General features: G+C 55.1%; 1 protein-coding gene across 1 annotated transcript in view; it reads right to left on the reverse strand.

Annotated features, from left to right (window-relative positions):
* Positions 1-4,789: 4,789 nt before the first annotated feature.
* The window catches only part of LOC119100661 (mitogen-activated protein kinase-binding protein 1), a 69,478-nt gene continuing 49,771 nt past the window's right edge, over positions 4,790-24,496 (reverse strand). The window contains exons 26-32 of the mRNA XM_037223741.1: positions 19,933-20,018; positions 13,900-14,041; positions 12,685-12,805; positions 11,951-12,100; positions 7,767-7,861; positions 5,006-5,139; positions 4,790-4,918 (exon numbers count right to left, since the gene is read on the reverse strand). Of these exons, the coding sequence (XP_037079636.1) occupies positions 4,790-4,918; positions 5,006-5,139; positions 7,767-7,861; positions 11,951-12,100; positions 12,685-12,805; positions 13,900-14,041; positions 19,933-20,018 (857 nt within the window). The remainder of the gene's footprint in view (positions 4,919-5,005; positions 5,140-7,766; positions 7,862-11,950; positions 12,101-12,684; positions 12,806-13,899; positions 14,042-19,932; positions 20,019-24,496) is intronic.

The raw sequence follows: 24,496 nt of genomic DNA on the forward strand, positions 1-24,496 counted from the left end.
CTTGGACGCTTCCCAGGCTACAGAGCACATCGATGCCTGCATCATGCTGTCGCAGGAATGGAGAGAGAAGCCAGAGGAGAAGCTTGGGTCCGTGTTGGAGAAGGCATGTGAGGTAGTTCGGGTCCTTGGGACCGATATCGCTCCTCCCCGCCGTGCGCATAGATCGGTGTACTGGTCCAACGCAGGCGATTGCCGCGATGCTGCGAAGTACTTCATGGCGTTCTGCTTCATTCCCCTGCTAGACGGTGTCCTCATACAGCTCCACGCCCGTTTCGAGCAGCTTCAGCAGCAGTCACTCTAACCCCGTGGCTTGCCTCCGGCAAACATGAAGAGCCGCACACCAATGAAGCCGATGCGATGGTGCGCGGTATGCACGGTTTCTGGGCCCGCACCAGCCGTTGAGGCTGAGCACATCTGGCTGGAAATGTGGAAAGGAAAGAAAGAGCTGCCAAGGTCTGCGATACAGTCGCTAACCCAGTGCCCGGATCTGCCGCAACCGAACATCCACAAGCTCATCCGGGTGTAAACCATGCTGCCGGTGTCAAAGACCGAGCCGGAGCGGCTGCTCAGCCGCCTCAACCTCGCGGCGACGTCGATCAGGTACACGATGCCCACAGAGGGTCTGGATGTGTTCTGCCTTCTGCCAGCCTACCGGCAGCCGCCCGGTAGCAGCGTGACCACCGCCCTCCAGGAGCTCTGCTCCCGGCCTCGAAAACGGGAGCTCGGTCGCCATCAAGTGCGCCGCAAAGCGTTTGCTCGCAATGACTGCAATGTACGTATGATTTCTTTGTCTATCCAAGACAACAAAGCAAAGTAAATAAACGCATTAGCTGTTACACAGGGATGCTCAGCTTCCAAGATTAGAGGCACTTCACCCTGTCGGTGGATTGTTCTGAAAGCAGCTTAAGTTATGGGATGTAATAATCTCCTTTGCATAATGAATGCTCGCAGCTGATCAAAAGCCAACAAAACTGGTGTTATTTTTTTAACTTCGGGAACCTCTGTAAAGCTGAATACCACAAAATGTGAGTCACTGTTTCAGATATTGCTCGCGTGATCTGTTGATCCGAAGCACCAAAGTAAAACCAATACGAATGTACACGTCGCTCACGTTAGGCAGAGCTTTGGTTATGCGATGTTACAATCTCTTCGGTGGAGATAAATTATCCCGGTGTGTAAGTTCCCTGGTGTAGGGCTGGCCCCCCTCCCCCTAAAATGGGCGTCCCCCCCCCCCGATCAAAGTTTCTGGGTTCCCCTGGCAGGGCCTGTTGCGTGGCGTTTATGGTTTGAACATGACTTGAGCGCAGAGGGCGCCCCCCCCCCCCTTCAAAATTTCTGGATCCGCTTCTGCCGGCGCCTGTTGGATGGCGTTTATAGTTTGAACATGACCCCTGAGCACTTGAACCTATCAGTTTTGCCAGCCATTTTGTGTTCTCAAATGGTATTTAGCCTTACTTGGTTTGTATTTACTTGTATTTAGCTTGTATTGTATGACTTGTATTTAGCCTTACTTACTTACCCTTCTTCTTGATATCTTCAGAATGTCTTACTCTTTGGTGAGCTGTGGGAAGTTCAATAATTCATAATGTGTTTTGTATAGTTTAATCGTAAGCCGTAGTGGTACAGTGCTAAATCATGCAGTTCTGCTAATGAAGTTATTAAATGTGTCATGGCAGATTGATGTGTGAGAGAGCGTGCTTGGTATCTGGAAAACAGAAACGATCAATATATTGTTTCTATGTGGCCACACATTTTAAAAAACTTCTTTATGAGCATTTATTACGCTTAGCTAATAGATAGTTGATTGTGCATTGATGTTGCAAATGCACAATTTGGACTAATTCCTATTCTGTAAACCCACCACGCCTCGCACTTTTGACAAAAATATCCGCCAACAGCCGTGCGGGGTTTTAAATCCCGCATGTTTCGGACCTGCGAGCTCAAAAGTGGCAGCTCTACTACGTGTGCGCGCGTGCGATCCAACGCCTCGCAAAACGTCCCGCGTGTGAACGAATGCAACACGAATCAAGGTGATTGAAAACATTGTGTTTTTCCCGGACATTGGCACCCGATTAAAGGACGGCCGCGTTCCTCGAATTCTCGACCCGTGGCGCGCTCGGCCCCCGCTGAATAGCGACAATCTTCGGTAGCGCGCCGCAAGGCACACGTGATCCGCTCCTGGAAAGGCGAGATGTTTGATGATTTCGTGGTCGTCGGCATCAAATCACTCTATCGGGTGCTCGGGAGGCTTTGATGTGAAATGATGTGGGGCCTGTTGCTTCCTTTGAATATACGCGATTTCAATACAAAATCGGATTTAATTACTTGCCTGTCCATTTCATCGCACAGCCCCGCCTGAGAATTATGTGGACGGTCGAGCTCAACATCCCCAGTATGTAAGGTGATCTTGCCATCAGGCTTGACGTAACGGATAACGTGTATGTCAAATCAATTGGCACAATTTCTTAGCCGGGTCTCATTATCATCATTAATCTACGTCCCGTCACATAGCATACAATGGAAGAGCATCCAACTGTGCGCATGCACATCATAAAAGTTGTACTAGCCTGCTGGCCTCTGGGTCGATGCTCCTCCAGCTACATCTGAGTGATTCAGCCACACTACGCTGGGACCGTACTAGAGAAGGGAGGCAGTCATCCACCCTGCCGCAGGCCAAGTTGACTACCCGCAGCCACTCTCGTCCGCGGAGCAAGAAAGCAGGTATGGCAAAGCTACCAGCGAGCTCACCCGGGCAAGAGGCAAGCAAGGCTAGAACGCTCAACAGGGCCTGACGCAGCCGATGTGCTGAGCAAAACACGCTGCTGAGCTTTCTGAGAACAACAGATCGAATCCCCGTCCTGTAATAGCGGGACAAGCGGAGTCCTGAGAAGGCCTGCATCGTACGCTTGCCGCGACAATGCGGCAGCTGCTTTTAAGGCGAACGCCTGCCAGGATTCAATGCGCTCAATGTCCGCTGCAGTCAAAGATAATGGTGCAATTCCAAAAAGAAGACCTGGGGCCAGACTGGCGCGTCATAAAAACTTTACCCTGTGTCGAAAGGCGGAAAATCAGCATACCGGCAGGCGCCAGAGCGTAGATGAATAACACACACGGTGCAGACGTGCGTTCACGTGGGTCGGGCGAGAGCTTGAGTGGATCGTTGCGAGCAGCCGGTTCGGGCCGCGACCGGTTAGCCGGCTTCTCCGATGCACCACGAGCCCTGTCCGAGGAGCCACGAACCAGCGATCCTGTTCTGACGTGGTCGGGCGGCGATGCGATGCAGGCCAGACCTCTTGGCTGACGGCACCATCGCCACCACCGCCACTGCAGCTCCTGCTGCTGCTGCTCGAACAGCCGTGGAGCAGGCCGGACACGCGTCCAGCGAAGCCAACGGGCCAGGCCGCGACCCGAACCGCTGGCCATGCAGCGCAGGTCTAGCGCTGCGACTCGAACCGCTGGCCATGCGGTGCAGGTCTAGCGCCGCGACTCGAACCGCTGGCCATGCAGCACATGTCTGGCGCTGCGACTCGAACCGCTGGCCCTGCGGCGCAGGTCTAGCGCCGCGACTTCGAACCGCTGGCCATGCGGCGCAGGTCTAGCGCCACGACTTGAACTGCCGGCCGTGCGGGTCCAGGTTCGCAACCCGACCCGAACCTTCACTGCGCTGCCCCCATCCGGTCAGCCCCCAGAGGACTGATGACCCCGGCCAGACCAGATGGACCCCAGTCAGGTATCATATTCTTATGAAAACAAATCTGCAAGTTAGGACGTCCACTGTACAGGATATCTGAACGAATATCGTACCTCGAATCGGCGCCATAGAAATACAGTCCGGGATGAAGTCTGTTGATCCAAATCTGTTGTCTAAATCTGTTGATTAGCTCCAGTTGATCTGATGAATCGACTCGGTTCAGTCTCGGTTCAGTCGGATCTTTTTTGTCGGAAGCGGGTCCGACCCAAAGTTGCGTGGGGCTGTTCAGACCCAGGGTCGGAATCGACTCCATGCACGGTGATTCGGAGCCGGAATCACTCCCAATGAGGCGGAATCAGGCACAAGGCTGTCGGCGACACCCTGTGCGTCAAGGCGATGGCAAAAGTGCCCGTGGGGTGTGCTGGGAGACCAATCTGCGAACAAGCCCAGCCCAACCAGCGGACATGCCTGCAGCACTCACGAACGCTGCCCGTCCGCGGCCAGCGTTCAGCGACGGCACAGTTGACAGCGGTAGCCAAAACCCCCGCAGAGCAACACATCCACGGTCAGAGCAAGTTTGTATTCCGCATTACCGTCATCGCGACAGTGCGCCCGGCACGCATCGCGTGCGCGCGCGCTTCACATACGCACTCTCAACACAGGCACCAACAAGCACATACAGGGCATATCGCATGAGGAATGATTGGCTGCCGGGCCGGCGGCGGGTCGGGTCGCCCACGGGTCAGACGTTAGTAGTGCGCGGCTGGCGCGTTACGCAACGCCGGCCGGCCGCCGGTCGCCCACGATGCGCGGCCGGCCGGCAAGCTGCTGATTATTAAAGCACGTGCGCGCGGCTGGCGAATACTGGGCGTCCTCGGCGCCGTTTGGCACGGCGTGGCGGCGGCGGCGGCAGTAGCCGTGCCACTCCGGCCGGCGGAGCGGGCGGCGGCGGCGGCGGCGGCGGCAATAGCGCGGCGGCAGCGCGGCGGCAGCGCGGCGGCGGCGGCGCGGGCGGCGACTGCGCAGCCCCTCGCGACGGCCGAGGGGGGCGAGCCCCGCCCGGCCGGCCGTTGGCACTAACATCACGGGCGGCGGCGCCTAGCCGGGCGGCTGCATGCGCTGCTGCATCATGTTGAGCAGGTCCGAGCACTGCTGCATCATCTGCGCCATGACCGGGTTGGTCGCCTGGCCGCCCATCAGCTCGGGAAGGCTGCCCCCGCCAGCCGCCTTCGAGAGCGGCAGCGGCGGCGGTGGCGGCGGCGGCAGCAGCGCGGAACCCATCAGCGGCCGGAGCGTGGCCAGGGACTGGCCGACGCCGGAGCGTAGCAGGCGCGGAAGGTCGGCCGCCGACTCGGGCCGCTCGTCGGTCAGCCGACGCGCCAGCTGCAGCACGTGGTCGGCGCTCCGCTGCAGCGACGACAGCGCCGCCTCGCACACTTCCCGAGTCACTGAGGATGGAGGGCGGTGCTGTCAGCACGGACGGGCCACGGCACCGGCACCAGCGCTGGCTGCAGGGGTCCCCTGCTCAGCAGGGGGGGGGGGGGGCACACGGCACACGTGATCGGCACAGGTGTCGGCGGCGTCGCACCAGGTCACGACGCTATCGGGGCGACGTGGCGGCACGGACCGCGCCGCCCCCGCACTAGTCCAGGGTCGCCCCGAGCACCAGCAGCAGGGATCACGCCCGTCCCGTCCCGTCCCGTCCCGTCCCGTCCCGTCCCGTCCCGTCCCGTCCCGTCCCGTCCCGTCCCGTCCCGTCCCGTCCCGTCCCGTCCCGTCCCGTCCCGTCCCGTCCCGTCCCGTCCCGTCCCGTCCCGTCCCGTCCCGTCCCGTCCCGTCCCGTCCCGTCCCGTCCCCGCCGCACAAAGCATCACAGCCGCCGGTCAAACGGCACCTACGCCGCAGCCGACAAACTGCGCACCATCGGCGACTGCTAAACCCCGTGAAGGTTCACGTCACGGTCAACGCCGTGCCGATTCCACAGGTCAGGCCTCAGTCGGAGCCTGGACCAATCGACCGGACGCCGCCGTTCGGCGGTCCCGTCTTGCAGCGCCATTAGCCGGGCGCGGCGCGCCTGCCGGCCCGTCCGGGGCGCGGGCGTGATTAGCCGGCGGGCCGGCGCTTGGCCGGGCCGTCACGCGACGGGCCGTCACGCGACGGGCCGTCACGCGACGCGGACAGGCCGTGCCCTCGGTGGGGCGGCCGTCCGATAGCGGCGGAGCTCACGTCACACGCGGAGCTCGCTCGGGCAGGTGGTCGCGTGCCGTCCGCTGTCCGGACGTCAGCAGGGCCGATTAGTCGAAGAAGAGCGCTTTGTGGTGAGTCGCCGGCCACGCGGCTGATCGCGAGAGCATGGCTACTGTGGTGGTGGTGGCGCGTGCCACCGACAATCTCGGCCGGCGAGTGGGCGTCGGTGAGCGGGTGCCTGTCTGCGGGTGCTCGTGAGCGGGTGCCCGTCAGCGGGTGCCCGTCAGCGGGTGCTCGTGAGCGGGTACCCATGAGCGGGCGCCCGTCGGCGCGTGCTCGTGAGTGGGTGCTCGTGAGTAGGTGCTCGTGAGTGGGTGCCCGTGAGCGGGTGCCCTTCACCGGATGGCCGTGAGCATGTGCCCGTGAACGGGTGCCGGCAGGCGGGTGTCGGCGAGGGGCCGCCGGCGCATGCCGCTCCGTTCGTCGGAGCACAGACGCCAGGTCCGCGCCAATCTCTCCCAGACAGATGTACCGAAAGTGAGGATAAACAAAAGTACTAACCAACAATACTGCGCTTCCATAATCGGTTTGCCTCATTAACGGAACGCTTAATACAATGTTGCAACAGCGGCGAGTTGGTATGTGCACGCTGAATATTTGCAAGCACTGATGTTCTGATGCCAAGATCACCAAGCAAACCGAAAGGTAGGCCTCTGCACGCCGGCGGGGTGCCTGTGTCGATGACGGACATTGTTTGGCAGGATTTATGTCGGGTTGGTTCTAAGTGAGCCAATTTAGATCCACCTCAATGCATGCTCCTTTCGTTCGTCAACGGTCCTGAACAAGCTGACGCGTTCAAAGACGTGAGTTGGACATCGGCGATATCAATCACATGTTTCCTTAAAGAGGCATGAAGGCTCAGGTGATCAGTTTAAATCAATTTTGGTCCAAAAATGGGACGTTACAATACTCCATGGATATAGGGCATTGTTCACGCTAGAGGCGCAACTTTTCAATATGTCACCACACCGATTTCTGACCCGCAAGAACCTGCGCGTTTTTGGCTGAGCCAAACTTGGCGGGTTTTTGCGGGTTAAAAATTTGACCAGTCAGAAAACTGCATTTTTTGTTATTATTTAAGTTATAAAATAATCCGAAAACCAGTGAGCGCAAAGCACAAAAAGTGGTGAAACAAAAGTATTTGCATTTTTACGGTAAGGGCCCCTGAGCCAAATAACCATGGCAGACATATCACACCAGTAAGCCAGGTTGCACGAAGTGAACGACAGTTCTAAGCCAGCATTTCAGTAAAAATTCAAGAATAATAAACCAAATTTTCAAAACTAAGGCCTGATTTCATTGCGCAGCGCCCCTTTCCCGACTTGAAACTTCCAGCATTTTTCACTTTGGCAGTGCAAAGCTATCAGCTGACGCATGCAATTTTAAATGAAATGGCTTGTGGTTCATTCCGATGACGTAGAATGGTCACATCTTTTGCACATTTTTGCGAAATGCAAATTTGAATTACGCCCTCTTCCTTTTCATCTGAAGCTTAAAACCGTCATTACGTCAGATGTCAGGATAGTCGACAACACATCTCCCCTTTCCCCCCCCCCCCCCCCGCTTCCTCCTCCTCCACTGACTATGCCACAGTTGTCCAAGAAGTCACGGTGCGCGCCCTTCCACCCGCCGGGCACAACATAGACCATATAAGGAGCACGTCAACCACGCCAGCCTTCAAGACGTCAAGCGCAAAACCCGTCCAAACGACCACTGCGATGTCGGCTGGCATAGGCCGCTGCCGCGGGTCCAGCTCGGGCGCGCGCGCCCCGCTTGGGCCGCGGCCGCCGCCTGCGGGGCGGGAGGTGGGGGAGGGGGGGACACTCACGGGGCAGGGCGCCGACGTCAAGCTCCAGCTGGGTCGGGTCGCAGCGCGGCACGCCGTCCCAGTCCGTCTCCGGGCTCGACTCCCGGACGTCGTACCTGCGGCGGCCGCGGCGGGCGTCAGGCGCTGACAGGCTCCGGCCCGGCGGAGGCCCAGACCGGGCGCCGGTCTCGTGTGGGGCCGACACAGCTCCAGCCCGGTAGAGGCCCAGACCGGGCACCAGCCTCATGTGGGGCCCACACAGCTCCAGCCCGGCAGAGGCCCAGACCGGGCACCAGCCTCGTGTGGGGCCGACACAGAACATGCTCACGTCGGCCGCGGTGGCACGCAACACACACGAGCTAGACACGGCACACGCACAACATCCTACAGTCTGGTTAAACGGCGCACAACAGACTCTCCTGCCGGCAGTAGATGACAAACACGGCCCTGCACAGCACCACATAACAGACACGAGATCTGCACGGCACCACACAACAGACAACAGATCTGCGCAGCACCACACAATATATTTCAGATCTGCACAGCACCACATAACAGACACGAGATCTGCACGGCACCACACAACAGAAACCAAATCTGCGCAGCATCACACAACAGACACCAGATCTGCACAGCACCACATAACAGACACGAGATCTGCACGGCACCACACAACATAAACCAAATCTGCGCAGCACCACACAACAGACACCCGATCTGCACAGCACCACATAACAGACACGAGATCTGCACGGCACCACACAACCGAAACTAGATCTGCGCAGCACCACACAACAGACACCAGATCTGCACAGCACCACATAACAGACACGAGATCTGCACGGCACCACACAACAGAAACCAAATCTGCGCAGCACCACACAACAGACACCAGATCTGCGCAGCACCACACAACAGACACCAGATCTGCGCAGCACCACACAACAGATTCCAGATCTGCACAGCACCACAAAATAGATACCAGATCTGCACAGCACCACACAACAGACGCCAGATCTGCACAGCACCACACAACCGATTTCAGATCTGCACAGCACCACACAACAGATTCCAGATCTGCACAGCACCACACAACAGATTCCAGACCTGCACATCACTGACAGCCCTCGTCCGCCTCAGAGCGCCTAACAAGCCGCTCCGCCTAACAGGCCGTTCCGCCTAACAAGCCGCTCCGCCTAACAGGCCGTTCCGCCTAACAGGCCGCTCCGCCTAACAGGCCGTTCCGCCTAACAGGCCGCTCCGCCTGGCAGGACGCTCCGCCTAATAGGCCGCTCTGCCTAGCAGGCCGCTCCGCCTAGCAGGCCGCTCCGCCCGGCAGGACGCTCCGCCTAACAGGCCGCTCTGCCTAGCAGGCCGCTCCGTCTATCAGGCAACTCCGCCAATCACGCCGCTCCGCCTGAACGCCGCGGCAACAACAGCTCAGGTGCGCGAGTCGATCATAGGGAGGGGTCTACTGCGCAGGGCTTTGCCGTACAGCAGCAGAGGATGCTGGAGGTTTTCGACCGACCGCTCAGGGCCACCAGCGATGCTTCCTTGGCTGTCGCGTCGACACAAGGGACGGAGGCGTTCCCAGACTCAAGCGAGCCACAGGTTGTGGGACGGGGAGGGGCTCGGTGGCAAACACCGCATCCCAGGTGTCAGAGCGCTTCGTGTTTAGGTGCAGCCGCGGTCCCAAATCCGTCCGCGCGTACGGAAAACGGTAGGGAGACGGCGGCGCTGAGCCGCCCTATCGCCCCAAGCCCCACTTTACCCAATTACGACCAGTTGTAATACATGCATAAGCGTGCGAAACATGGCGAGACGGCTGCAACTGAGACCGAGACGGTCACATTCCCTTTCATGGCCTCGCAGAACGCCTTCAGCATTTTCATCCAACAGACAGCAGTGAAAGTTATGTATCCGGGATAAAATGAGACGTCACCTCGGCACTGTGCACGGCTCATCCAAACGCTCCCGGTAACAAGCTCACACAACTATCGGGCAGGTGGCGACAGGGCAGTTGCACTAACGATGAACGCGAGGACAGCAGACAATCAAAACTCACAAACCAGGGTCGATGACACAATAGGCCAATTATAGTTACCTTATATAGATGCTGCCTTGTGCGTGAATCAAACACGTGATGGCAAAACGCACGCACCCACGATAAAAAAGAGGACGGCAGGCAACCTATCACCAGCAAACGAGGGCCGATGACGCACGAGGTCTTCTAACCAAGATCAGTGAGAGCGGCAGCATCCGGCCAGCTTTGCGCTGTGCGGACGTGACGGAGCAAACCATGCAGCAGGCGGGCTTCTCATGGATAGGCTTTAGGGCGGCTACACCTCCTATCGATTTCCGCCAGGGGCAATGACACAAGCTTACAGCTGGGAAAAACTAGCAAAAAATGTACTGGAATCTTTTTTCAATGAGGGACGACGATGCAACTTGGTTCAATATCCTGCGTTGTACCTCTGCGATGCGACCCGACGCTGAGAGCATACGCCCGGTCACAACGTTCCCGCTCCCATCGCGCCCACACGACGACATCAGACCAGGTCACAGATTTTGCCGGCAAATTCATCCATTTCTTGTAATGCCACAACGCGACCGCCCCGCGCCAACCTCCTCGGCCCCATTTTGAAGGGACGCGCAAGCGCCGTATCTGGGCGTGAGCCCACTTGTCTTTCACACGTACATGCACACGAACACGCACACGAACACACATGCGAACACGCACACGTACACACATACGACCATGCACACGTACACACACACGAACACGCACACGTACATACATACGAACACGCACACGTACACACATACACACACGCAAACGCGCACGCGCAAGCACGCGCGCATGCATATTTCCGAGCGTCCCACCAACTGAGCTAAAGGGACGGCAGGATAGCCGAAGAGCCACACAAAAGAAGAAAACGCTTATTGCATTCCGGAATGAAGGCTCTATCCCACTCCTCTACTTCTCTATGGCAACGCCTCTCGGTTCGCTTCCAGTGCAGTCTCATAAAAACGGACACCCAGCACACTAGAACTGCGCCGATGCTGATTCATGGAGAGCAATGTTTTGCACAATTGTTTCGCGCTAAAACGCGGATGAATAACAGCGCATTTGCAAAAAGGGAGCATTTTTTCGGTCATTTTGCAGTCGGCGCGAGCTGCGGGCGGCGAACGACAACCCCACGGTCCGCGCGCTGCACGCCAACACGTGTACATTAACAGAGTCACGCATCATACATGTATGCTCAAAACACATCAAACTCCACGCCACTGCACCCATAACTGAACAAGGAACACGTCTGTTAAGGTTTTGTGCCGCTACCAGGCATGGTCTCGTACATCCGAGCATTCTATTCTCAGGAGTTTGACCTTTGGCCTGGCACATTGCGGTCAGTTATTGACCTAGCAGCATACAACTTAGCACCACTCCCGAGATCTCGTTGAGACCAATCCGCTTTATTTGCGGCTCGGCGTTATCTTTCTTAAGTTGAAAACGGCAAAGGGCTGCATCGACCCCCTCCACCATTTGTCCACGTTATGGAAAACTGCGACTTGCGGCGAGGGTAAAATATGCATGACGCAAACGGCAAAATAGTCCTCTTCATTCCATAGCAAAATGCTGACGATACTTGGCAAAACTTGGTCCATTGCTGCTCTGCGCTTTACGACCTTTGCTTGACCTAACAGAAAAGCTTACAGGATAACAAGTAATCAGGGCGGATTTGCATGCAAGACATTTGACGAGGTAAGAACTACACGCATACGCGTTGGGACCAGCCGTCTTGCCTCAAAGCTTGTGTAGGACGCACCTTACTAGTCAAAAACGGCCATCTATAGTACATTCGACCTTCTTAAGAAAATGCGGCACCTTTAAGGAGGACAAATACGTTTTAACGAAACGAGGGTAAGAGCGCACGATTAAAATATATCGAATTACCAATGCATACTCAACACTATAAGCACAACACGAACAAAACTGTTGGTGGAAGCACTACATGCGCTACGTCGTATCACCACTACCATAAATCCGAAACTTTCCATCGCACAACACTCCCCTCTCTTCCCCCCCCTCCCCCCCCCCCGTGCAACGGGGATGGACCCGCCACGCGAGACAGACACGTGCGTTGGTGCGCGGCGGCGGCCAGAAGCGAGGCCCATCGGGCAGCCGGCGGTCAGAGCGCTCTCACCCCTTGAGCGTGACTGTGGAGCGCTTGGTGACGGTCTGCTGCCGGGTCTTGGTGACGGTGGCCGTCAGCCGGCTGGTGACGTCACGCGCCGCCTTGCCGAGGTCGCGGTCGGCGCTGGCCGGCCGGCCGCCGGCGCCCGCCTTCAGCCGGCTGCAACAGGCGGCGGCGGCGTCAGAGTCGAGGCCGGGGCCGTGGCGGCGGCGGCAGAGCCGAGGCCGGGGCCGTGGCGACGGCGGCAGCACACTGCAGCGACTCCGACACCCCAGTACGCTTGCAGCGACTCCGAGAGCCCCAGTACGCTGCAGCGACTCCGACACCCCAGTACGCTGCAGCGACTCCGACACCCCAGTACGCTGCAGCGACTCCGAAGCCCCAGTAACGCTGCAGCGACTCCGAGACCCCAGTACGCTGCAGCGACTCCGAAGCCCCAGCACGCTGCAGCGACTCCGAGACCCCAGTACGCTGCAGCGACTCCGAGACCCCAGTACGCTGCAGCGACTCCGAAGGCCCCAGTACGCTGCAGGCGACTCCGAGACCCAGTACGCTGCAGCGACTCGAAGCCCCAGTACGCTGCAGCGACTCCGAGACCCCAGTACGCTGCAGCGACTTCCGAGATCCCAGTACGCTGCAGCGACTCCCCGAAGCCCAGTACGCTGCAGCGACTCCGAATCCCCAACACGCTGGAGCGACGGCGCACACAGCCGACGGCGCGCGCCCTGCCGGTCCCCACTTACCTGACAGCTGAGCGCTCGTTGCTCAGTGAGCGGCCCTTGAAGAGCACCGTCTGGCTGTGCGACTCGGTCGGCGACAGCATGTCCTCCGAGCTGGAGTCGGCGTCCAGCGCGCGCATGTCGCCTGTCAGCGGAGGAGAGGACACTGAGAGGGCGGTACCACCGGCGACCCCCCCCCCCCCTCCCGTGGGGGCGGCGTCGAGAGTCGGCAACGAGACCCCATCCGCCGCCGTGTCACAGCCGACTGGATGAGCCGGATTCCGCGGTGTCATGCATTGGGATCAATTCATGAGGAAGGGTCTAGAAATTTGTTCGACGCAAGGTAGATATTTTGAATGTGTTCGCAATGGCATGAGGAGCACTCTCTTAGACAACAGTAGCGAATGCTCCATTCAAAAAGATATATGTATATGTGTATATATATATTATATAGTGTATATGTGTGTGCATACATATATATTACATATATGTATGTGTGTAAAATATATATATATATATATATATATATATATATATATATATATACATATATATATACATACATATATATACACATATATATATATATACATGCATACATACATATATATATATATATATATATATATATATATATCATTCACGTGATGATCTCAATGTGGTGAAATTGACCGACATGATGCAATGCCCCATTAGCGAAATGTGGATGCAATGCCGTCCCGTGATGAACACTGAGCGGGGTATCTAGCGAAGGTATTGTCACGAAGTAGATAATTCACGTTTAAATGCACGGCATGTATAATCAATATGAAGCCCAGCGAGCGTAGCCTCTCGCCTTACCTAAAATGAAAACAAGCCCCAGTGCTACACATCCAGTTTGGCGGTTAACAAGCGTAATGCAAGTGTGCATGCACGTATGGTGTATGAGAATGTGCAGTCGTCTGCGTACGCCTGCGTGTGTGTGAATGAAACACATAAAAGCGAACTACTCAATGCGTGACATTGGCGGTCGGCATTTATGTCAATGAGACTAAAAGCTAGACAGATGGTGCGTGGCAACCTCAAAAAGTCCCCCTCACACCGTCGGCAGCGCTAACACCAGTGCTTAAAGGCAGACGTGAGTATGAGCACGGAATGGCCAGGGCGCGGCCACGTGGCGGCGTGGCACAGGGTCTGCTCGGGTCAACTCGGCCCAGCCCAGCCCAGCCCAGGTCGCGTCGGGTATGAGGTGTGACTGACCGACGCTGACGGCGCCAGACAGATTGCGTCGGTAGGAGGGTGCGGCCGCTGGCGACTTCTGCTTGTTGAGCGAGGCGATGGTGGGCCGCATCGGGCTGCCGATCGTCCGCGACGACCGGCTCAAGCCGCTATCGCTGTCCGTCTGCCGGCCGGGTCATCGCGGGTCACCATGGGTCATCACGGGTCATCACTGGTCATCACGGCTCATCACGACACGTGGTAAACCGGGATGGTCACACGTGCATCACCGCAAATCATCGCCGGTCGTCCGCCAAGCGTCATCGCGGGAACATCTTAGGTCATCGCGTTTCCACGCAGGTCATTACTGGTCCCTTTAGGCCACCACAGGTCGTTAGGGTTACCCCCGGTCATTAACGGGACAAAATGAGCCTTCACGGGTCACAAACCCCGCAGGTCACCAGGGGTCATCATGGGTTACCAAGGCTCGATGCAGAGAACGGCTGTTTCATTTTCAAACATATGCTGACGCGCGGACCAGTGACCGAATTACCCGCCTGGACCATGACCTGCGCATCCGGCGGTGTGTACGGCGGCAGGACAGCGGTCCTCCGTACACCCAGGTGCGTCTCTCATCAATCATCATCAATGAGGTTCCTGCGGATGTCCGATGACTGAATTCAACAAGTTTTAAGTGTGCTGTCAGGTCGTTTTTTTGTGCGACAGAGCTGTATCATACTCTTTATGCATGCATGCGTTTGTGTTTTTTTCTCCCTTATCACTTTCCTCTTTTTGACGTCCTGTTTTATATCTCAGGCTAATGACACGTACTAGCCACGTATGTACGTGGAGTGTCAATTGATGTTAAACACAAATACAAATATACCCCTCGACGTCATGGGTTACCACGGCCCGGTGCAGGATACTATGCAACATCATGGATCGCTGAGGTTCATCGCAGGGAATTTCCAGCCTGTACGAAAGTCAGCCATGATGAGAGCAAACATCAACGGTAAAAAATTATTACTTCAATGTTGCCCAAAATGCACCTCTTGCAATGTTTTAACCTTGATCAATTAGGCCTGCTACCTCATGAAGCGTCAGAACAGAAAACGTTAACCACAACATGAAAACAGTTCAACGCCGAAATACCTCACAAAACCTCTTAGAATTCGAGCCATGAATGGACGTGTGTGTAGCATCCATAATTACCGCCTCTTCAGCTCGGGAAGGACAATGGTGGCGCGGCAATACAGCGCGACGCATGTCTGCTCCGACGCGGCGCTACCGGGCGCATCGGCGGCGATGCCAACACGTAGGACGACATCACCACCCGCCGCGGGGCGGCGGCGCGTGACCCGCCCGCGCCAGAGGCCACTCCCAGACCCGCGCCTCCCGGCGGCCCGCATCGATAGCACGCCTGGATATGTCAACAGCTCGACTAACACCGCCAACAGAGGCGTACGCCCATAGAAGTCACCCCCCCCCCTCGGGACACGTTCCCCTCCCACTCGTCAACTTTACGACATGTATAAAAAGCACGTGACTAAATGTTGGTAGTTCGAATTCCAGGTCGACGCGTAAAAATGACAAGATCGAGAGCATGCAATGTCGTTTTACATCACGCCAGATTTTACGCACGACTGTGGTGCGCTTAACTCGGATTTCTGTGGTTATCATGTTTCTAGCTGCGATCCACTGCGAGATCCAGCCCACGTCCCCGGTCATTAATGTTAACGGTCCACGGTGCCTATCAGCGGCAGACGGTGACAGAGCCGTGCCGTCAGGCAGGAGCCCACGGCGTGGCGAGGAGCGCCGGCAGGCCGCTAATGAAGCCGTGTTTGATTTAGTAGGCGGTAGCTACTTCCCAAATGGATATCAGAGCGTGTGAAAAACATGGGTCGTCTGAGGGATTTAGCACCTTCGTGGCATCATCCACAGAATCTGTTAGTAAAGGGATTTGCTAACATATTAAAACACGCTAGAATGTTCAAAAGCTGGTGCCTAGGACTCCTCTGTTTCCTCGATAACGACTCTCACCTTCAAATCCATATTACAACCAGAAAAGACGCGTTCCAAAAACTACTGTTTCAAAACGCTAGCTTCTTCCTTTCAGCGACAATATCTCTTGGCATTACGATCCGGCTCTGCCTTTTTATAATGGCATTGCGATCCGGCTCTGCTTCTATATGACGCCATAACGATTCGGCTCTGCCTCCCTATTATGGCGTTACGATCCGGCTCTGCCTCTCTATAATGGCATTATGATCCGGCTCTGCCTTTCTTTTTTGTCGTTCATTGGTGTTTTCGGGCGCGTCGACTGCAATGGTCATTTTGCGCCCATAACGATACTCTTACTTAGTATGTTGTGAAAATGACTTGAAAATCAATATATTTTAGGAACGAAAAGAGTTGTTTGGAACCAAGAAAGGAGGAGCTGTCCCCGAGCGCATCGCTAATCGTCAGGGGCGAAGCCTGCGGACCAAAGTGACGTCGTCGTTCTTCGATGAGGCAAGGACGTGATACAATGGCATGGGGGACAGAGGGAACGGCAACACACCGCTGCCATACGGGTCTGTCGGCTCCATGCAACAGATGGCCATGGGTGGCATACGTATGCCCAATACGCGACCTACATAAAGCCACTTCTTCCCACCGCACACTGCGAGAGCATGACGTTTTTATGGGCCTGAGCTTATTGCCGCCCACCTGGTCCCAACAGCGCTGCAATTTGCTTCTCAGGAAGGTCTTGACTGCCGGGGAGAAACCTCTGGCAGGGATAGACAAAAACCGGGTATATGGTGCCACCGCTGCTCGCTTAGCAGCGGCATCGGCCAACTCGTTGCCCACGATACCGACGTGGCTGGGGATCCAGCACAGGGCAACTCTCTTTCCAACCCGATTCAACTGTCAGGCGTGATAAAAAGTCCTGTATAGGGGAGCATGATGGATAAAAAGACTTCAGTGCAGAGGGACTGCTCAGTGAATCAGTAAAAATGGCGTGTGACGATTCCTCACCCACTTCTATGAAACATATCGCCTTGGTAATCGCAATTAATTCCGCTGTGAAAACTGACGAGTGGGCCGGTAACGAGAACAATCGAGCGACGGAACCGCTGACGAAAGCACAACCCACGCCATCCGAGGTTTTGGGTCCGTCCGCGTACGTCAGAGTGCATCCTTCATAACACGCCAGAAGCTCAAGTGCCCTGGATGATCTCATTAGGTGTGGTGTGACGTCTTTTTTTCTAATTTTCGTCAGCGAGGTGTCAGTGAAGGGTATGGTCACTTGCCAAGGAGAAGCCAGGCGGTTTACTTGCTTTACACCTGGAAGAGGAATTCCGCCCTCGAGCAATAAGGCTCTCATTCGGAAACCAAAAGTCAAAGCGTGCTGCTGCGGCCCATGACGAAGGGAACTCACGGCAAACCGAGAACATACTGCAGAACATGTCGGATGAAGTCGGAACTGCCGCAGCTTCAAGGCATAACGTATGCCGAGCATTTTCCACCTCGTCCAGAGTGGTGGCTCGTGTGCCTCCGTTCAAAGGCTGACGGAAGGTGGTGTGCGGAACGCCCAAGCAACAATACGAATGGCAGTATGGTGGACGGTATCAAGAACACGCTCGCTGGATTCAGACCCGCCATCATACACAACGCATGCATAATCCAGTTTGGAGCGGACGAGTGAACGACATAAAAACATAAGCGTGCTTCTGTCTGCCTCATATGATGTGCGAGACACACACTTTAATACGCTGAGATTTAAAGCAGCGATCGCGTAACATTTTTAGATGTGATTTAGATTTCATATGTAAGGCGGCGGTCAAAGTGTATCCCAGGGTACCTGGCCACGGCCTTATTTTGAATAGAGCGACCGTATAGACGGATGCTCAGGCCATCACATCGCTGGCGACGACAAAAATGCATCGCAACGGTCTTGTCGCCTGAAAAACGAAACCCGTTCATGTCACCCCATCTTTCGACGCGGTCCACAGCCAACTGGAGACGTCGCTCCATCGCTGGTGCCCTCGCTGCACTGGTCCAAACAACAAAATCGTCAACAAAAAGGGCACGTCCGACCGACTGGGGGAGCACATTACAAATATCATTTATGATAACATTTAGTTTAATTCACCATTTATCATTTATCTGCCTCTATATAATGGCATTACGATCCAGCTCTGCCTTTCTATAATGACATTACGATCCGGCCCTGCCACTCCGCTGCATTATGCGCGGGACGGTGATGTGTTTCTTGCCATGCGCCAGTTACCACGAGTAGCTCTTTAATATCAATTATCAAGCTCAGCAATACTGCAAACGAAGGGTACTTGTCACCTGATGATACTCTCGGTAATGTTTGCAATAGGACAGTTGGCCAACCAAAATGTCCCTGCACTTTTGTCCATCCAACGTCCATCTACAACATACAACGCACATTACTTTACACAAAACCCGCTGCCACAAAAGATCTGGTGAGACCTGCCATGGAAAAATCCTTCCGTATATCGATGAAAGCAAACTCAAAATTGTATCCCTTCACGGCAAGCAACCCCTTCTCATACACAGTCTGTTTATATCAAAATAATTTTGTCGTCGTTCTTCTGCGCAGGTCTATACATGCTTACCGTTACTCTAAGCTTAATCAATAATACTTCACAAAGACAGTCCACCAAACAGCTTGTTTTTATGGAATTTAAATTTGTTGCCGCGGGACGACGATTATTTGAAAACAAATCTTCTCATTTCCAATAAACGCGGAGCGAAGAACATGCAGTGGGCTTTGCAATGTTTAGTTAAGTTGATATCATCGGAGCGCATGGTAGGCAGTGCCGCTATACTCGAGGCTACCACTATCAGTGCTGCCGTATTAGAGGTTACGCTACCAGCGCTGCCTTCGCCGTTGACGAGCCGGGCTCCGTAATGCACGCGTGACGTAGGATTTCCACAATAGCCTTGCTTGAACTCGGATATTTAGGTCATTCGGATGATGATCTCACCTTTTATCTATTGCAACCTCGACGCACTAGTCACACAGGCGCAGCTTTCTCAACATCAAAGGCGATATGTCTTAGACGTGTTGCGCATGAAACGGAACATTTCGCTGACATTGCGCAGGTCCTGTGGAAGGAGCGGGAGGCACGCCGCTTCTCATCTCTGACGACTGCAGCATCGACGCTAAGGCGTTAGGTGGAAAGAAATGTAGCTCAAATTGCCTCCCCCCCCCCTCCCCCGTCCTTCCAGAAAACCCATCCGGACTGACTAAAGGGAAGTGGACCTGACATCATACGAAGTCCCAACAGGTACGTCTTTGCCCATGGCCGCAACATGAATAATGTATGTGGACAGGTCGTTTGTAACATTTTCTTTATTTCGGCCCGTCAGCTACGTCTTTCTTAATCCGCATGAGATTTTTGGAACACATCATCATTGGAATAGTATTCCCATTCTCCGCATAAAATGCATCGAAACAGCTCCGACACTAAATCATGCACTGATGTAGATCCACCTGATTCAGCCGAACACGCTAGCGGATGCAGACGAACCGTGCTCACCAAAACGAATGAACAGATTCAGACGTGCCTGATCCAGCAATTACGCAGATTCAAACGCCAATCCGAAAGCATTGGGATCACCACGTTAAAGTAATCAGCCTTGCCTGTCGCAGCGGGTGAACGGATTCAGACGTACCTGGTGCAGCGGACGAGCGGATTCAGACGTACCTGGTGCAGCGGGTGAACGGATTCAGACGTACCTGGTGCAGCAGGTGAACGGATTCAGACGTACCTGTTGCAGCGGGTGACCGGATTCAGATGTACCTGGTGCAGCAGGTGAACGGATTCAGACGTACCTGGTGCAGCAGGTGAACGGATTCAGACGTACCTGGTGCAGCGGGTGAACGGATTCAGACGTACCTGGTGCAACAGGTGAACGGATTCAGACGAACCTGGTGCAACAGGTGAACGGATTCAGACGAACCTGGTGCAACAGGTGAACGGATTCAGACGTACCTGGTGCAGCAGGTGAACGGATTCAGACGTACCTGGTGCAGCGGGTGAACGGATTCAGACGTACCTGGTGCAACAGGTTCATGGAGGAGCTGCGTGCCATGGCCGAGCTGGGGCGCGGCTGCTTCTTGGAGGGCGCCTTTTTGCCGGACACTGGAAGCGCGCAGTGTGTGGTCAGCGCGTGCGTCAGTCACCAGGGCATCTTACGACAGATCGGCCAGTGCCCCACAGCTTCAGCTCCCATGCATCGGTGAATCCCTGCCCGCAGGTTTATCTGATGATATGCATGCAATTGCGCACGTTGAAGCTCGATCAAAACAACGGTGACGGCGGTCAGGCCTGTGCTTTTAAGACATGTCACCCTGCATAGATATATCTGGTAAATGTATCTCGCACAAAACTAATCGGACTGGTAGAAGAAAATGCGCCAATGGACTCGCATGACGTCAGTGAGTCGTCTACACCCAAAGCTGTCATCTTGAGATCTTGTGGACGTAGATCTCGTGCTTATCATGACACGGGAGCAGCAGAAAATAAATTCATAAACGCTTCCATTAAAATTCATAAGTTGCCTTCAAATCGCAACGAAACCACGAATAGTTGATTCGAGAATTGGACTTTTCAAACCCTACCTGTGGCCTACATTTTGGACGTTTCACCCACAGTCGACTGAAAACGACAAAACTTGGCCTTCACTCCTCAGATTTTGTCAGCACCAAGATGTGCAATGTTTGGCCATATAAGAGCCACAGCTAATGATTTACAGTTTTGCACAATTTACGAGGTGACAAACTGTATGGTTGTTTTCTGGCATGCGCTTTGTACATAAAAAAATCCCTCACAGAGAAGCTCAGCGCAGTTTTACACTGCATCTTACTCGACCATTCCGAGCGCTTTCATGCCGACACAGACCACCGAACAAACCATGAAACGCGGCCCGAGAAGAGCGAGGAGTCTTGAGCGGGAGCTCCGCTCGCTCAAGGCTCCGCGTGCCGCGCGCCTACCGCCACCCTCGGCCGGCCCGGGTCGGACAGGCTGCGGGCGCCGGGCGTCACCAGCGACGCCTCGCGGGCGTGAGGCCGGCCCCTTTGAGACGATCCATTAGACTCTTTGGGATCGCGTGTCGGTGGCTTAAAGCTAAAGCTAAACCTGTCTCGCGTCCGGGACCACACAAGGCTTCTTCTGGAAGGTGCAGATTTTGTGATACAATAACGGGCGTCTGGCAGCGAGCGTGTCCCAAAATAATGTGACATCGGTGAAGGCGGCCGCGTAATGGCCATTAGGCCGGCGCATCCCGCCCAGATTTTGTTCATTCTATTCTCGCCGCAGGGGGCAGACTCCGTCGGAAATGACGGACCCTGTAGTGACGTCACCACGGCCGAGCCGCCAGGCAAAACACGCCAACAAACCCGGACGAGCCCTGGACACCCACCGACAGCTGTCGAGCCACCTCGTGGACGGTTGTTGACCAAACAAAATACTAAAACACAAAACAGCGGGCGACGAGTTCTCGTCCTTCGCTGTTCGGGACAAAGATGTAAGGTCTGACACGGGTCAAGCCGGCTTTCGCCGTTAGGTATCAACACTATAGCATCTACCAGAGCGTGTCTGATTGAACGCTAGGTTGCATACCATCTACGGCTTTCACATTGCCATTTCAGCTATTTGAAGATGTATGCCACTACATGAATCGCATTTTTGTGGAAAGAGTGCGGACTGTCCTTTCTGGATTCCTGGTAATTGGTCACCGCCGATCCATATCAACCGTCTGCATACGCGCACATACGTACGCATCCAGCACTGTATCTACGCGTACGTGTGCACGCATTGAGCACTGTATATACGCGATTGAGACCCTTTTATCTCTCAACGGAATTCCAGGATACGTGCTATGTACTCCAAGTAATTTCACGATGCATCTTTCAAAGTGGGCGACGGAAGAAAGTTAAAAGAAATGGCGATAGTAACTATTTCAGTGTTTGGCCATTCCAAGCGAGGGAACTACCTCGCGCACTTTCGACGCGCCCACAACTGATGAATATCAAATAGTGGGCCTGGATACGTAACAGTGTACAACTGTCGTCGAAATCTATGCAGAGACTGCAAGACATGCTGCCTCGAGACGGTAGCACGTATGTGTGCGCGCGCGTTTACTCCAATTCAGACTTCATTACGAATGTCAAAGACTCCACAGGCAGCTTTGAGCCTACGTCAGTTCAGCGAAGTTCAAAGGCCGTGACCGCTTCGGTATCCGGTCGGCCGGCGGCTAGTTCGGAAAAGCTGATGAGGTTGAGTTTTTGCGCAAATTCGCTGGGGAGTCGACGCGTAGAGGCGTCGTTGCAGCGTCGAAGCGGTGGAATGCTTCTGCAGTCGAACGGCGACACTAGCCCCTTCACGCTGTTGCAACCAAGTCGACGCTTAGTGCGAACGGAATCGCAGCAACATCTGTCGTCCCAGCCAGATCAACTGACCCATGGTCAGCACGCGATTCAGTGCGTGATGACCTCTCAGTAATCGCCGTTCGCAGCACCCCGGCGTCACAAGTTTGACGCTCGGTCCAGGGTCCAACCGATTCGACCAAGATCCTCAGTCCCCGCCAAGATCGACCCTCGTCAGGGGCGCGAAACGAGGCCAAGATCGGGGGGGGGGGGGGACGAGCTGCATCCCAGTCGACGCGCTGGCGCGTCCTCGGCTCGGAGCCAGGCTCGAGCCCAACTCTGGTCTGTACCGCCAGGCGGCCCGGATGCGTGGGACCACACCAGCTCGCGCGCCAGGTGTCAGTCAGTCCGCTCGAAGTAAAATGACCCACACCTGAGGTCGCTGGTGATGGCTCGCATACTCGCGCAGCCAGCCGCGTTTGCCAGCGAGAGGCAGCTTCCAGACGCCGGCGAACGGCCCGTGGGCCCGCTCTTGTCACGCGGCGCGCGCGCTGTTTTGTCTGATGGAGTCTGCCGGCGAGCAGGCGTCCCGCGGCGCAGCATCATACGCGGCCGCTTGCTCCCGCCGTCAAGCGGCGGCCGATGCTCACATACGTGGCACTCGCAGGCGGTCCTCCCCTCTCCTCCCCTTTCCCCCACTTCGTCCACCAGTCAGGACACAATCACGGCTGCATCTAAGTATTTACGATTAGCTTTCATTCGGCAATCTACCATCTGCGATGCCCCCATGTGGCTTTGTCCCGCCCCTCAGGTAGACCTTTTCAAAATGCAAAGTTGACGATGACGCTCGGAGCTTAACTCTCTTGACCATGGGTTTCCAAAAGCGTCCGGGCCCTCCGTAAATCCTGGTCGGGCAAAGACTACGAGCTGTCACATCCAATCACACGTGAGGTCGCTTCAATTAAAGTCATAAGTCCCGGGACCCGGCTCCGAGGGCCGATTCCAGCTCCGTGACATCTCACGATCTATCCGCCAGCCACCGAAAGGGCCGTGTCTCAATCTCGTGAACCATAGCACTGCCACCACCGGATTTCACCGTTCCGATAAGACGGAGTATCGTGGTTGGTCGCACGACATGAAAGGTTAACATTAAGAGAAAATACATTCGCAGAAAAAAGCAATCACTAAAGAGCAAGGACAGAATGGAGCACACCATCAATGAAGAATAACAAAGAATTTCGTCATGTGTCCCAATTGAAAAAGTATAGTGCCGCAATATAGTGTAACGTCTTTTCATGACCGAACCTGCAGACTGGGCTCGTTATAACGTCAACTAACTGGACTTGGTACAGGTTCACCGGCCCAAGCCTAAGCATCTGTCGTTTGGTAAAATATGCACCATAACTCACGTACGCATGCATGTATGTGCGTATGTGTCACCTAGTCCACCCTACACCGAAAAAGGTGATGTAGTTGCTTAAAAGTAGTCACAGCCGTGACTACTTCTAGCAACGGTAATGTGAAAGCCAATTCCACGGAGAAAAATCGCTGCGTTAACAACGAAGCACATTGTGCAGGACTTAAGGGGAGTAAGCCATGCTGACTTACCATTCTGAGAATGGTAAACGACATAGGCGCGTATCGATGGCTGGCCACCAGGAGTCACCAGAACAGTCCGATACCCTTTACGCTTCTTTCAAAAATTATCTGAAATCACTTTGCAAGCACCGACTACGTTGGCATGTTGCCAAATCCTGAGTTGACATTTTTTTTATAAATTTGATCCGAACCCTTTTGAATGGATGGATTCCTGGGATCAGCGCTCACGCTAAGCAGTGCTTGTTGCGTGAGCTCTGACCCCCACCATCCGATCGGGCAATCCCAGGCAACGGCAGAATTTAGTGGCGAAAGCTTAACGTGCCGCAATGCTCGGCACGGTCCGTCCTGCCCTCTGACGTCAACTGACCTTTAGCGCGACCGCTGCCACCGGCCGCAGGCCATACCTGTCAAGGGCAAATAGCGAGCGCCCTAAAGCGACTCGAACCCACCCAGCCACGGGTGGGTGGATCGGAAGGCACACGCTCTAACCAACTGAGCCACCGGGACGGACAAACATCGACATCGACTGGAAAGTCTTGGTGGAAAGGTCAGAGTCCCCACATAGCCAACAAACCTATTGCAACTCACGTCCGCACGAACAGTTCGAGCATAAACGTAAAGACGCAAAGGCTGCTGGGCGGATAATGCCCCACC

Source organism: Pollicipes pollicipes, unplaced genomic scaffold (genome assembly GCF_011947565.3).
Source record: "Pollicipes pollicipes isolate AB1234 unplaced genomic scaffold, Ppol_2.1 Scaffold_2555;HRSCAF=2994_pilon_pilon_pilon, whole genome shotgun sequence".
Taxonomy (NCBI): domain Eukaryota; kingdom Metazoa; phylum Arthropoda; class Thecostraca; order Pollicipedomorpha; family Pollicipedidae; genus Pollicipes; species Pollicipes pollicipes.